We start from the raw sequence: 16,861 nt of genomic DNA, 5'->3' as shown, positions 1-16,861 counted from the left end.
TCATAAGAGATTGGTGTATAAATTGTATCAGACAACAAGGGGCTATGATTTTACAAACTTTGTTGAATGCATTCTTCAGAACCGATGTTTCTACGTCTCTCTTCAAAATAAGAACAGCCGTAGGAGAACTCAAACGAATGGATTACCCCAAGGAAGTGTTCTTGCACCATTGCTCTATAACATCTACACTAATGACCAACCCATTCCTGCTGAAGTCAAGCAATGTATCTACGCCGATGACACAGCAATGGCAGCACAGGGGAACACATTTGAAGAGGTTGAAGAAAAGCTGGCAAAATCTCTCGAAGAACTTGCTACGTACTACAAGAACAATCATTTGAAACCCAACCCCAGCAAAACTCAAGTTTGTGCCTTTCATGTACGTAACAAAGAAGCCAGTAGAAAAATATGCATGGAATGGAGAGTAGTCCTTGAACACTGTTATACACCAAAGTACCTTGGTGTGAAACTGGACAGAACATTATCTTTCAAACAACACTGTCAGAATACCAAACAAAAGGTGTGAGCTAGGAATAATATAACCATATTTGCTTGCATATAACTCACACTTTTTTGACAAAAAATTAGTGTGAACATTTTCGGTGCGTGTTATATGCAGGGATTTGTGTGAAAAAGATTGTGTTCCCAAGAAAAATGTAAAATTTGCATTAGGCTATTGAAACAAGACAGCAAGCATACTTACCCTATTCATTGTCACTGCCTTCAGTCTCTGAGCTATTCTTGCGTGCATCATTCTGGTCACCATCCCATACTGCATCATCCTGACTTCCGTCCAACGCATTTGCTATCCCCGTCTTCAAGAAACTCTTCACAATAATGTCTGTCAACACCATAACCCTTGTCCGCATAACCCAGTCACACACGTGTTCAACTGACGGCCTCTTTATTTTGCCTGCTGGCGTCAGCTCATGCTCCCCTCCTGCCATTCATTCGGCGTACAATTCATGTATGTTGTCCTTGAAGGGCTTGTTGATGGAAACATCTAAGGGCTCTAGACAGTGTGTGAGTCCACCAGGAATTACAACAAGATCAGTTTTCATTTCCTAAAGAAGTTTCTTCGTGTCTTCCACCAAGTGTCTGCGGAAACTGTCCCACACTAGCATTGCTGGGTGTCGAAGCAATGCTCCTGGCCGTGCTACCCATACCGTATGTACCCAGTCCTGGATAAGAGCTGTATCCATCCATCCTTTCTCTTTAACCCGTACATGAATGCCTTTGGGAAACTTCGCTTTAGGCACTGTTTTTCTTTTGAAAATAACGTACGGTGGCAATTTTCTTCCGTCTGCAGTTATTGCCGGTATGAGAGTGCAACACTGTTTTTCACACCAAATTGTACATACAAGCACGCTAGATTCTCCCTTCTTGTTGATGGTGGTGTTGCATGGCATGTCGAAGTTTATCGGGGTTTGATCTGCATTGCCAATTTGAGATAAGAGGCAATTGTTTTTCTTCCACATTTCTACCACATGGCGATGAAAATCTATGATTTTGTCACTGAAATTGCTTGGCATTCTCCGGCAGAAAGATGTTCATCTTCACAGACACAATCCCTTTCGTGTCATGAATCTATGGATCCAATCCCGGCTCACTTTCAAATCTGAACATCTGATTCCTGCTTTAATCGCTAGTTCATGCGCTTTGAAATGTAGCATCTCATGCGAAATACTAAAGCCATAATTTTGCAACTCCGTAACATAATAAAGCAACTCATCTTCCAGCTCGGAAAACTTACCAGTTTTTGGCCCTCTGAATGCCTTACGTGTTCGGTTGGTGGTTTCTAGCGCAGCTTTCTGTTTATGCCAGTAGCCATTATTAATCTCAGTCACACTGAATTCTCAACCGGCAGCTCTGTTTCTGTGTTCTTCAGCATATTTTATCACTTCAAATTTAAACCCAGCCATATAACTCCCATGTTTCTTCATAACTTAAAGATCGACCTACACAAGAAAAGTTAACTGAGGAACAAGAATGAAAAGTGAAGACAGAATACTGGTACTTATCGACAATACATCAGATGGACGATACCTAATACTGTGATCACTTGACTGCCTCGACAGGGAAACACTCCCAGTTCACGTGATCAGCTCTGCCGGACAGGGAGCGATAAGCTTATTGACAAAAACGGAAGAGTGAGAGGGATGGCTGAGTGTGACTGTCTGGATAGGAATGCGGCTTTGGGGTGGGGATTTGTGGGTTAGGTAGTTTTGTTACAAAAGATAGCCTCAACCTTTCTGCAGGAAGAAAGAAATGCAGCTTCTTCTTGTACTGTTACGTATGAAATACCATAACAGCAGTTGGTACAGTCCCGATATTTAATGTAGGCACGTCCACAGAATACCCAAACTTTATTTCTTGTATGTACCATATGTCTTTATGACGTCAGAAATTAATGCAGGTTATGTGTGGGGATTTCATTTCCTGCAATTTCAGATGTTAAAAATAGGGCGCGAGATGTATGCAGTGGCAAGTTATATGAGGGTAAATATAGTATTAGAAAACTAATAACAGGCACATCTTGAGTTGCATACCCTCATGTCCTATGCACATTTGCCCTGGCCCTCTGCCTATCAGCTGCAGAATATGCATTACCCGTATGGAGAAACTCTGCCCATGCTAAGCAAGTAGATATTGCTGTGAACGAGACTGGTCGCATAATTACTGTATGTCTGAGACCAACTCCAACAGAAAATATCTAACCTATCGCAGGAATCGCCCCTCCTCACATAAGAAGGGAAGTAGCAGCGGAAGTTGAATGTCAGAAGCAATCAATCGATCCATGCCAACCCCTTTATGGCCATCAAATACAGCCCGTTAAACTCAGGTCGAGTTTCATAAGAACAACCGTACCACTTGTTGATATGCCAGAAAAACAAAGGCGTGAAGTGTGGCAACAACAAGTATGTAATCCATCCCTGAGTTTTAAGGAAGAACCTTCTGCAGGTTTTCGCCTTCCGTATCCTGTTTGGAAGACCCTCAATAGACTGTGGACAGATGTTTCAAAGTACAAGTCTAACCTAGTTAAGTGGGGCTATGTACAAGGAGATATGACATGTGATTGTAGACTACTATGGGATGAATAACACCTTCTGTTTTTCACGCCAATAATAAACTGTCGTTATAGCCAAATATTGGAAAAAACATTATTTAGCAGTGTATCTGGACATGGAAAGAAAAGAAAAAAATTGCACTTGATGTTCTTATCCAGTACTGCATTTCTTGTTCTGTCATTCTAACACAGTATCATTGGTATTGTCAGTGTGACTCCACAGCTGAATGATCATTGTTCTTTGTTTGATCCCTAGCTAAGTCATGAAATTGTAACTGTGTGTTCCTGCAGCTCAGGGGCTGTGTGGTGTTCTGTCCCTAAAATTCCTGCAGTTCATATACATCATTTCTCACTTCCCTCTATTACAATGACTTCCCACACAGACACTGCTCACTCACCTTACAAGGGCTGGGCTGGACCAGTATGTAATAGCCACTTGATCATACTTCTGTAAGTGGCAAGCTCTCAATGTTGTTGTATTTTAAAGTCCAGTGTTTGTTTTATAAGTCTTATCTGGTTGTCAAGTTATTTGTTATGTTTCGCCTCTTTGGTGACTGTTCCAGGCACATTGTGGATCTGATTATCTGTATCCCCCTATCATAAACCTTCTTCGTCGTTGTCACATAGATCCTAATGAAGTAAAATCTATGTACTTGAAGACTAAGACTCAGACAGATGATCAACAAGAATTGAAGAACAACTCTTCAGTTCTGAGGTAAGTACACAGTTTAGTGTTTACTATATACACATAGGAGTACTGTATTTACTTGGGACATTCTTGACATCTGTGAATTGCACAGGAGAAGAAAATGGAGTTGAGAAAGAAATTTAAAAAAAGAATATTCATATAGATATACAGGGTGTTTACCATATAATCTTGAATACCACCCACCACCGAATAACACCTGCACCCTTATTTTGAAAGAACAAAATTTAAAAAAAAGTGAAGTCAAAATTATTTACAATCTTCACTAACACACATAAAATGATTAGAAAATGCAAATAAAAGTAAACAAACATTTCCAGAACGATATCCAACGAGTTCATTCATCATCATCATCATCATCATCATCATCAGTACCAACTGCAGAACTTTCATCACCCATCACCCTCCCACAAAATGTCATCGCTGTCATCCATAGCATTAGAAATGCTACGTTTCCTTAATCTCTTCCATATGAGGTCTCCAGGGATATGATTCCATGCCGTCAAAATCCATGAACACAGCAGCTGAACTTCCGGGCGCTGAATGCGACCAGTTGGTGCCAGTGTGTGATTATCAACCGCCATCCATTCTGTATAGAGCTGTTTCAAGGCTGCTTTAAATGGACGGTTCACGCAGACATCCAGCGGCTGTAGCATAGACGTCATGACTGCTAGGTCGGTTTTCCCATCCTTGTTATATTTCTTCACAGCGTCTGTTGTGTGGCTGCGGTAACTGTCGAGAACGAGCAAGCTCTTTTGTCCCAGTAATGCACCAGGGCGACGTTGCCAGACACACTTTATTATCCAGTTTTCCACAAGTGAACTGTCCATCCAGCCGGAGTTCTGAGATCTGACGATAACACCAGCGGGTAGATTTTTAGGAAGCGTCTTTCGCTTGAAAACAATGTACGGCGGCAATTCAGTTCCGTCGGGGAGAATGCACAACATTACCGTACACCATTGTTTTTCATTACCACGTGTTCTAATGGTAACACTTTTCGCACCCTTAACATACACAGTCTTGTCCACTGGCATTTCAAAGTAGACAGGCGTCTGATCTGCATTGCCAATTTGGGAAAGCCAAATATGCATTTTCCTTCCGCAACCGAATTATGTGACGCTGAAACGACAATAACTTATCATCGTAGGCACCAGGAAGACGCTGTGAAATTGAGGTACGCCTTTGTACTCTCAACCCATTTCTCTTATAAAAATTACAAACCCATCCTCGGCTTGCCTTAAACCCTTCCGATGAAAGTTCCTTTGCCGTCTCTAATGCCTTTAACTGACACATTTCGGTTGACACACCATATCCCAATTCTCGCCTTTCTGCCCCATATTTATAAAGATGTTGGGTTTTTTTTTCTTTCTGGAAACTGTACACTCAGTCCACGAAAAGCTCTACGATCACAACTACATGTTAATAGCACATTTTTCTTCTTTCTCCAGTCGTGAATATATGACTCGTCAATATCGTATTTCCTACCGGCAGCACGATTTCCAATAATGTCGGCTTCCCAAACTACTCTCAGTTTCTCACTCGCAGTAAAAGATTGCAAACGCTTTGTGGAATTCATGTTGATATCCCGAGAACGTGCGTGATACTGACACCAAGCACAGTAGTAGTGCATACTGAGAGCAGAGAAAGCATTGTTGCCAAGCCACGCCAACGGTGATGTCCTATTTATGCGCATTCGGAAAGATAAATTTCCCAAAATTTTAAATAAGACCCGCACCCAATTTTGGAAGCGATATTTTCGAAAAAACAGTGCGGGTGGTATTTGAGATTTTACCGTATTTTATAATAATTGTACTGCCTACTCCCAGTCCTGAACAACTAGGATGAACTTGCAGCGTCTCGTTTATTACCAATTCATACTTCATTAATCACCTTTCCAGATCACATCTGGAATTGTAAAGCCTGATCCTGGTCAGAAATGTTTCGATCGAAAGATCAGACAATCAATGATGATGAGTCTTCTAATGAATAAATCCACCAGTGTGGACAAACAACAACAAGGATCTGCTCAAAGACGCCATTCGGAATCGGTGGGGTGTCAAGTAGAAGACCTAGGCGAGTCGGAGCGCCTGGAAGCCCAACAGACAATCGACAGACAGCTGACAGACAGTGGACAAACCCAAGAATGTAAGAAGAGAAGTTCAACAAATCAGGAAAATTTTCATATTTTGCAACATTAAACATTAATTCACTAAGTAAGGTGGGCAAGTTGGAACATTTAACTGATGTGATGGACCAACATAGCATTTTAATAATTGCTTTACAAATAATAATAATAATAATAATAATAATAATAATAATAATAATAATAATAATAATAATAATAATAATGATGATGATGATGATGATAATAATAATAATTGTATGGCCTCAGCTACCATGTGCAGACATTTCAATTTGACGCCATCCGGCTGTCTGCTCGTCAATTTCGACGTTCCGTTTTTCTCTAGGCCCTAGATGGCAGACCGAGTAAACCGAAACTCTCTTGGGAACACAGACCAGGACCCAGTTGAATCAAAAGGTTATTGTCTCTACAAAGGACCTCCAGGACAAAGAGTAATGAAGAATGTCCCCAATTTGGTGTAGGTTTTCTTGTTCATACTAACATAATAGACTCAATTGAAGATTTTTCTTCAAACTCTTCGAGGATGGCACTTCTAACAGTTAAAGTAGGGAATAAAACTTATACTTTAATAAATGTCCATGCACCAACAAATGACAAAAACAATAACGATAGAGAAGGAGTTGAAAACTTTTGGGAAGAACTTGATTACATATTATCGAAGATCCCTGATGAGCATATAAAAATCTTAACTTGGAGATTTTAATGCTAAAATAGGCAGAGAAGAGAAGTATCGCACAGTTGTAGGAAAATAGCCAGCTCATAAATTAACGAACAAAAATTGCCAAAGATTAATTGAACTTTGTGCAGATCATGGACTCATATATATTTAGAGAGATTCAAAACACCTTTTAAATGATAAATTATAGACGATGATCAACAAACTTAAAACCATAGCTGAAGAAATTGCTCCAATTAAAAGGAGAAAGAAACATGCGTGGTGGAACGGGGAATGTGACAAAGCAATTCAAGCAAGGCACAAGGCATGGTTAAATAATCAACAGAGGAAAACAGAAAAATCTTGAGAAGAACTAATTAATGCCAGAAAGACAAACAGCTATAGAAATGAGGACATTTAAAAGAAATTATCAAAAGGAAATGCTTAGCACTATAGAGGTAACGTTCAATCAACATAAAACAAGAGACTATTACAAAACATTCAAGCAATATCAATCTAAGTTTAAAGGTGATCGCTCCGATCCAAATAATTATCGGGGGATATCCTTGCTTGATATTACATACAAGATTTTATCCAAGATTAAATACACAAGAATCCAAGTACAACTTGACCAAGAACTTGGAGAATATCAGGGAGGATTTCGACCAGGTAGAAGCTGTCCAGATCAAATCTTTAGTTTAAATTGGATAATGAAGCACCAAAGAGTTCGAAGTAAGGGTCTAGTCATCATGTTTGTAGATTTAAAAAAAGCATATGACAGTATTCATCGTGAATCATTATTAAAAAGCCTTAAAGAATTTGGCTTACACCAAAAACTTGTTAACCTCATTAGTATGACTTTCCAAAATTCAAAAGCAAAAGTTAAATTTAGAGGTGAATTATCAGAATCATTCACTATAAGAACTGGACTTCGACAAGGAGACAGACTTTCACAATTGTTATTTAATTTTGCATTGGAGAAGGTTTTGCGTGAATGGAACAAGAAATGCCAACCAACTATCAAGATCGGTAGAAGTATTAAACTCAACTGCCTTGCTTTTGCGGACGATTTAGCATTACTTGCAAATACAATAGAAGAGGCTAAATTTCAAATTGAACAACTAGAAATTATAGCCAAAAAAATGGGATTACAAATTTCATTTAAAAAACAGAAATGATGCCAACTTTTAAAGTTGATTTACCAGTTATTCAACTGAACAGTAATAAAGATATTAAAATTGTTCAGAAATTCAAATATCTTAGGGAAATAATAACATGGAACACAAATGAAAAAGAAGCAATAGAACACAGAACAACTAAATTTAAACAAGCAGGAAGACTTACCTGGCCAACCTATTAAAAAAAAAAAAAACCTCTTTCGATAAACGCTAAGCTGAAACACTATAATTCCATAGTTAAACCAAAGGCAACGTATGCTAGTGAAACTTTATTAAAATTAAATGTAAAATCTACAACAGAAAAATTACAGAAAACTGATAGAAGAATTCTTAGAACAATTATTAATAAAAAACACCAAGTTGATGGACAGTGGAGATTGTTGCCTAACAACATTGTCTATCGTGAATGTGAATCAATAATATCTACAATGCGTAAAAGAAGAATTTCCTTTTTCTGTCACATATCAAGATTACCAGACACCAGGATAATGAAACAACTATTTGATTACTTTTTGAAAATAAAATCAATAATAATTGGTTCAAAGAAGTTCAGGATGATTTGGAAGAATTGGGTATAACTTGGCAACAAATCAAAGACAGAAAAGAGAAGAGGATTTTGAAGAACAAAAGCATAAGTCTCAAACTAAAAACAGTTGAACGGAAACAATATATTATATCGGACACACAAAGGGCTTCCAGGTCAGAGAGGATGAGAAAGTTCGGGGAGAAAAAGAAGAAATTAACTCAAATGTATTGATTTCAGTGTCCAATGTGGACGTAAAATATGTAAATAATAATAATAAATAATAATAATTGTACTGCAGCACCATTCGAGCTGTGGCACTGACATTCATCCGCTGGCCAGTAAAATGAACGCTAATCAGTATTAAATAACAGTCCTTCATAGAAAGCTATTTCTGGTGAAACTGAGAGAAAAAAAAACTTCATTTGTCTTTAAAGGAAATGCTCAGATAGACATTTCTCAGCTCTCAAAACACATTTGGTACCTTTAAACAGGTTTGCAGATACTCTACGAATCTCGTCCTCTGACATGTTCTATATAACTTGCCGAATTTCCTCCTGTAGTTCTCTTCTCTTGTGTGAGGGTTGTTGGGCATACAAGTTTCTTTTCAACATCCCCCACAGGGAATAATCACAGATTTTTAAATCAAGGGATCTAGCAGATTTGTTGACAACATGATCCTTGAAAACTTCCCTTACTACTTCCGTAGACTGATTGGCAGTGTGTGCCATTGTTCTAATGTAAACATCTAATTTTAAGTAACTGTTCTGAGAGCATCCATACAGAAACTCACTCGCTGTATATGTGCCATCAAGTCGATAATGACTCTTGGTGACTTCATGGATGGAGTGCCTCCACGTGATTTCAACTAGACATTTCAAATCTTTTATTGATGATTTTGTTGCTTCTTTGATAGGGACTCTTCACCTCATTGCCAGCCTTCCTCATTTCTGCATTCCCTTAACTTCTCCGAGCATAATTATTTTCTGTATAGAATCTGATTGTCTCATTACGTACCCAAAGTAACTTGGTTTCTTGTCCCAAATATACATTAGAACAATTAGGTGTTCTGTCAAAGAACCTTCTTTTGTTATGCAGTCAAAGGCCTTTTTATAGTCCGTGAAGCACATGTAGATTTCCTTTTGTTTTTCCCTTGCTCTCTCTATCATCCAACGCACATTACTAATAATTAGAGGCGCCTGTTTTTCGCAAAGCGCAGAATTGCTAAATTTTTGCAAAATTTTACTAATATGGCTCAGGAACGCAAAATTATTCATGTTTAAGAAAAATCGCAAAATAATTTACAAAATTATTTAGAATTGCGTCGTTTGAAGTTAATGACGGAGATTCTAGGCGAGTTGCGGCGTTAAAATCCGATAATCGATGCCACAATCGACTTTATACCCTTTCGATATATATCAAAAGCTAACATATAGTATATCGATTATCGCTAAATTAGCTTCCTGTGAAGTGAGAAATTTATGGTAATCATGATTACGTGACGGTGTATTTCAACTTGCCTGTTGAAAATTGCTGTTGATCGGTGCGTTTAATTTCCTATTTTGTGCTCAGTTATTAAAATGGTTGTGACAGCTTTTGATCGAGAAAAGAATTTGCATCAGAAGGATTTTGCATGTTTGACAAAATAGAAAGATTCTGATGTGCATATACTGTAATGTGCGAATTGAGTGGCAGAGAAAGGACACGTGCCTGAAACACAGTAATAACAGAGTTTCACATAAAAAGAACAACGAATAAAATAAAATTCTTTGATATAATGTGTAATACTGTATGTATTCTAAGCAGAAGCATAACACATGTATTTATATAATTATGCAAAAATACTATCTTGTTATACTGCAAATATGCTGTCAACTAAGTTATTGGTTTACCTTTTATTGCTGAAAAGTGGAAATAAAAATTAGCAAAATTATTGACGAAATAAAATAAAGACAGCTAAAAATATACGAAAATAACTGTTAAAAATTGACAAAATTAGGCAAAATTTTTCAACGCAAACAGGTGCCTCTACTAATAATGTCCCTTTCTGAAACCTGCTTGAATCTTTGACATTTCACACTTGATGTAAGGCTCTAACCTTTTCTGTATAATTTTCAGCAGCACTTTGCCTGCATATGGTGGTAGTACCACTGTACAATTTAACAAATTAATAGGTTTCTTCTTATTAGTATTGGGATGTACACTGACCGTTTCCACTCAGTGGGCCATTTTGTTGTTTCTTAGATTTGCTTGCATATTGCTGTTGGAACTCTGTACCAGATAAACGGTGAAAAAAATCTTCAGGACAGGGAATCGGGGAAAACATCTGTTTCAATTTGATAATTGACGGTAGATCGAAAATCTGACAACTCTTCTCTAGCTTGCCATATTTCTGCTTGAACTCCATCAGTTTCTGGGGCCTTGCTTTGGGCTAGTGACTTAATGGCCCGTGTAACTTCATCTTCCAATAGTAGAGGTTCCATATTGAAACCAAAACTCTTCATGTAAGTGTCAGTACTTACGTCTTAAGTAGATGAATGGGTGGTTAAATTTCTATAAAATAGAATTCTGAGAATTAGAATGAGATTACTTAATCCTGTAATGATTAAGAGAGGGGTCCTGCAAGACAGTATTAAAATAAATAAATAAATAAATAAATAAATAAATAAATAAATAAATAGCCTTGTGAATCCCCTAAGGGCTATGGCATCCTGCAATGCAGGGACAGTGCTCAGTTTAACTCATCAGGTGAGCAGGTCCTGAAGAGCATTATTGTATAGGTTATTTCCTGTAAGGGGGGTCCAATATGCGATAACCTCAAATTTTGTGCAGTGAACACATGGCCTCTAGGCTGTGTAAACATTCTACACTATTCTTTAACAAAACTTATGAATGTATTTGAGTTAAACTGGCTATCTTTTTAGAAGGCAGTATTTTTTAATGTAAAAAGACAATAAATGGTGAATACTGCTTTTAGGCCCACATATGAAGTAAAATTGGTCAGTTTTCATTAGCTATATCATGACATTTGTTTCATCTCATTTAATTCCTCTGATTAGGTTGACATCAGGAAGGGCATACGGTCGTAAAAACTCACTATGAAGATTCAACTCACTTCATACTTGACCCCGTAGAGAAAAGGGATAAGGGTATCGTATTATCATATTATGCAATATTGATATAAAAGAACTGTCAGTTGAACAGTAGGCCTACCACACAGTAAACCTGAGTAAACCTAATCACTGCTTTCATTTGAATTATCGTCTTTTCGCCAACTTCCCTGCTACCGGCATGTCATCATTCCAAATGACGTCATTTTCACTGCCATTTTGTCAGGTATGTATTGAGAGCATTCGGGGTCCCGTCCTTTTTGAAACTTTTAAAAATAGTTTTGTTCCCGACTATAGAGTCCAAACAGTGAGAATCTATTCCGAAATGGTTACTGGTGATGGTCTCTGATATTCCCAGTTGGTGTATGTGTAACAGAAGCCATTACTTTGTTACTTTACTTTTAACAAGAAGAAAATTGACATTAAAGGCAAAATCACTCTTCCCGCAAATTATAAGGACATTCATAAACTAGTTACCTTACTGGTTGTAAACAACTACACTGCATCCAACATTCTAGGTATGGATCTCTTCAACCTATTTGGATTTCAGATACATGACGTTAATGTCGTTTCCGAATTGCAACCTACCGCAGATATTACTAACCTACTTGAGCAATTTTTGGAAGTTTTCGACTCCACCCTAGGCACAGCCAAAGGATACACAGCTCATATCCAGCTTAAACCAGGAGTCAAGCCTCACTTTTACAAGGCACGTCCTGTCCCTCTCGCGTTCCAGGATCAAGTTAAGCAAGAACTACAGAGATGGCTAGCAGCCAGCATGTAGCACCAGTTAACTCCAGTAAATGGGGTACCCATCTCGTTGCAGTCAAGAAGGCAAATGGTAGTATCCACAATTAGCTGTAAAAAAAAAAAAAAAAAAAAAAAAAAAAAAAAAAAAAAAAAAAAAAAAAAAAAAAAAAGAGATCTAATTCGCGAGTAAATACAGTATTTTATGCCCATGGTGACTGTCAGCGAATTCTTAATTCCAATAACTATGTGGACCCTGTCACTGTTTTAAAAATGAAATATATATATATTAAAAAATGTAATCTATATATTAAAAGAGTTTACTGAAAACAGCTTCACCGGGTGAGTTGGCCGTGCGGTTAGCAGTGTGCAGCTGTGAGCTCGCATCCAGGAGATAGTGGGTTTGAACCCCACTGTCGGCAGCCCTGAAGATGGTTTTCGGTGGTTTCCCATTTTCACACCAAGCAAATGTTGGGGCTGTACCTTAATTAAGGCCATGGCCGCTTCCTTCCCATTCCTAGGCCTTTCCTGTCCCATTGTCGCCATAAGACCTGTGTGTGTCAGTGCGATGTAAAGCAATTAGGAAAAGAAAACAGCTTCGGCAGCTCTGTCTGTCCGTTCTCCTGGACTGATTTGCTTCATTTTTGTTTTATTCTCTCTGGAATTACCTGCCGGTGAATCATGAAAAAGTGATAGGTCTATCAGTTCAGCCAACTTTGGTTAATCATAAAATCAAATCATTAAATGATCACTCCAATAACTGCAGGCGAAGACATTCTGTACTTAGCAGGTTGCTAAGTGACTAACACTTTCATTATTATTCTAATATATGATTTTCATCCTAAGTAATGCCATTGCATGCAGCCATGTTTGATTACTACCTGTCAAGCCAATCATAGAAGAATACTATTCCCTGCTAGATACTTTTTGATTCTCTAACCTTTCCCAGCTTCCAAATAAATTCAACAGATGGAAGAATGTTCCTAATAACTTACATGCTGCTAAGAGAAAAAAAAAAGTCTACGTACAAACAGACCCCAACATGACATACACCTTAGACATTATCTGGGAGCACCAATCAAAGGATAACCTAGCTGCATTAGAAAGAATGAAGGCCGTGAATATTTAAAAAAAGTTCTCTGCCTGGCAAAAAACACTCCTTTGAGACTAACCTAGGAGCTCACAAGACAACCATTCTATATAGAAGAACTGCGATTAAAAATACCATTGCCTTCTATGGCACAATGCCACGCTAACATTAAGAACTGCAGGATAAAAAGGCAAATATGTTGTAACCGTACAACAGGGTTACAGATTCCATTCAGTATTTATTATTATTATTATTATTATTATTATTATTATTATTATTATTATTATTATTATTATTATTATTATTATTATTATTATTAACCCGATTCATTAGATTTTATATTCTGTTTCTCATCATTTAGACTGTAATAATTAGGCATCACGCATATTATTGTATTTAATCATAGGTTAAGTGAAATTTGTTTGTAATTATTCTGTATTGCTGTAAGTGAGATTTGATGGTTTCATATAGTCATGCTATGGCTTGTAACTCTGGCTAGATGAGCTGGCATAGTATTTTGCAATCGAGGCTATGTTTAACTGAGAATGTTGTGTGCAAGTAGAATTCCCGGTGACGCATGAAACTTAGTCATCTGCAATCCGCTTGGGCACGTTTAGACAACACTTGACTGATGACATCAGTGCGTGGGCACGTGATTGCGACCAAGTGTCAGTATTCGTCAGCTACTGTATGTTGAAGTGGAAGGGATGAACAGAGAGTAGGGAGATGAGTCGTCATCGCGAGGTTATAAAAGTCGATGCAACGGTGGTGAGAGGTATTCAGATCATATCGTTCAGATCATATGTAACAGTCAGATGTATCAAATGGAAGAAGTGGTCTTACAGTGATGGTCAGAGCTAAGAGTTGTGTTTTCAAGAGGTCTTGTAATAATCGAGGAGGTCTACAAGTGGTGGTTGTATCCGAGCAGAGACGGGTACTATGCTGATAAAGAAACATCATCTTCTTGTGAGGATGGACTTCACAAGATGTTTCAATAATATTTTCCAATTACTTATATTATATTGAGTGGACGTAATTACATTGGAGCTCCCTACACGCGTACATGGTATGTAGGCCAACTCCTTGTTATATAAGAAGATAACAGCAGACGGCTCCCGACTTCAGCTCATAGGTTTTCCCAAGAATTTCAAGTTCAACAGCGGTGTATGCAGACATCAGGTAATTAAAGCATCAGACATGTTATGCATTCATAACATGAAGAAGAATGTAATCAGCGGCGATATCACATCTCACTTCAAGTTCATGCCAATAGTTTTTTTTGTTTAGATTAAATTTTCCTTTTATTAGTACCGCAAATCTCACTATATATATTTTTTTTGTTAAATTAAAAGACGTCAATGATGGTTCATTGTGACGTAAATTATAGTCATAAACTCAGTTTTATTTTAATTATAATAAGTGATTCCAGCTCCATGTACAATCCTCAATTGTGGAAATGCAACAGTAATTTAATATTGTCCTGATCCATATCCCTGTATATTGCCAGATATGTGAGTTTATCACCTCACGCCTTGAGATAATTGATATAAGAGGTATGCTCTACTGAATTTAAGAGGTATGCTCTACCGAATTTTGTTGTTTTTCTTTAAAAAGCAACTGGCGCTCAAACAAATGTTATTTATATTGTGTGGAAGATATGAAGGTATAAGAGTAGTGGTTGGAATAGCCACAACGTGGATAGATTTTTACCAAACAGACGGCATGATGGCGTCAGAATGGATGAATTCCTACTCTGAACTGCGGCATACCATCATGCGGTCCTTATTAGATGGTCATAAAACCATTGAAAAGGGCGGGCAATACAATATGACTACGACAGGCATATCACGATGAGTTATCTCACCTATTTATAACTAATGCTGTGGAGCAGCACGGGTGGTCTAGTACTAATTTAAAATAGTTTCCTCAATAGACCACAGTTTAATGATTGATAGTGAGTTTATGATAGAGACGAGTGGAATTAAAAGAACTAGCAAAGGAATTAAATGAAGTAGTTAATAAGACTGGATAATGTTTCTTTAATATGAAAGAACTAGAAACAAAAATCATTCATTGGAAGTACATGTGTTTGTCACATTTTCCATTTTTGGGGTCGCACTTAGCTATTTTTTAATTTTGCATTGTCTGCATATTGGGGTGGTTTTTATATCCTAAACATCCAAACCTAATCATCACCACAGACGCAAAAGCTGAAAACTACCAAGATCGTCTTGACTTGAACTAGAACACACGAATTCACAGAAATTTTTTGAAGGAATGAATGCAATTTTACAATTTTGTTTACGTCACACCTACACAGGTAGGTCTTATGGTGATGATGGGATATTGACGCAAGTGTAATAAACAGTTATAACTTGAAAACAGTATTCTCTCATCCATGGGTAACTAATGCAAATATCGAGCTTGAATTATTATTATTCAATCAATGAATTAATCAATCAATACTGGTCTGCATTTAGGGCAGTCACCCAGGTGGCAGATTCCCTATCTGTTGCTTTCCTAGCCTTTTTCTAAATGATTTCAAAGAAATTGGAAATTTATTGAACATCTCCCTTGGTAAGTTATTCCAATCCCTAACTCCCCTTCCTATAAATGAATATTTGCCCCAGTTTGTCCTCTTGAATTCCAACTTTATCTTCATATTGTGATCTTTCCTACTTTTATAAACGCCATTCAAACTTATTTGTTTACTAATGTCATTCCACGCCATCTCTCCGCTGACAGCTCGGAACATACCAATTATTATTATTATGATTATTATTATTATTATTATTATTATTATTATTATTATTATTATTATTTATTATTATTATTATTTATTATTATTACTTGTTATATCCATTTAGTATTATTATTATTATTACATCATATGTACATACAATATGATCACGTTGTTTGTGAGGTTATGTCATGAAACTTGTTGTACATATGTATCTATATGAGTTCAGTTAATGTAAATACCTGTAAATTATTATTATATAATTTATTCTTACCTGTATATTGTACCCTGATGAGATAGGCCCTAGTTTCATGATTTGATTTTGATATGAGAAATACAGATATATAGGAATATTAAATGAATACAGTGGCAGTTTTGTGTGGACGGGAAAAATTTCGACATAAGCCAGCCGTGATCGCGACTGTCCGGCGCCACAATAAGCTTGTCATTAGGGGGAAAAGGTTTCCTGGTCAGAAGATAAGAGGATTAAATCTAGAGCTCACAACAACAGAATAATGACTACCAGGAAGTAGAAGAGTATATATTTCGGACCAAGGCCGAGCAGATGCATCACCAATACCGAGAATGTGACGTGGCAGTTTTTCCACGCCCGAGGCGTTTGGTGTGGTTACGTTTCAAGGGAGAGATTTCAAACTAACCGAAACGGTGTTGACCAATGAGAAAATATATCACAGGCCCGCAGATAAACCAACATAAGAAAAACTCAGAGTGAACTCCAGTTAGCTTCTCCGATAACAATAATTAAATTATTCCAACCACACAATTGAATAGAGGGGATTTTTGTGATATCGTTCCCATGTTGAATAATGGTAATCGTAATAAATTAAAGTAATGAATTCGTGGAAATGACCCACGCTATCTCGCCATTGGTCGAGATGAGC

The 16,861-nt window shown here is 37.4% G+C and overlaps 1 protein-coding gene across 8 annotated transcripts in view; it reads left to right on the top strand.

Moving 5' to 3' along the window:
• The window catches only part of LOC136876359 (arylsulfatase G), a 387,207-nt gene that overhangs the window by 121,861 nt on the left and 248,485 nt on the right, over positions 1 to 16,861 (top strand). For all 8 annotated transcript variants that reach the window (XM_068228394.1, XM_068228393.1, XM_067150243.2 and 5 more), the window contains exon 7: positions 3,631 to 3,782. In XM_068228394.1, the coding sequence (XP_068084495.1) occupies positions 3,631 to 3,782 (152 nt within the window). The remainder of the gene's footprint in view (positions 1 to 3,630; positions 3,783 to 16,861) is intronic.

This window comes from Anabrus simplex, chromosome 6 (assembly GCF_040414725.1).
Source record: "Anabrus simplex isolate iqAnaSimp1 chromosome 6, ASM4041472v1, whole genome shotgun sequence".
NCBI classification, from domain to species: domain Eukaryota; kingdom Metazoa; phylum Arthropoda; class Insecta; order Orthoptera; family Tettigoniidae; genus Anabrus; species Anabrus simplex.
This window is presented reverse-complemented; position numbering and strand designations above follow the sequence as displayed.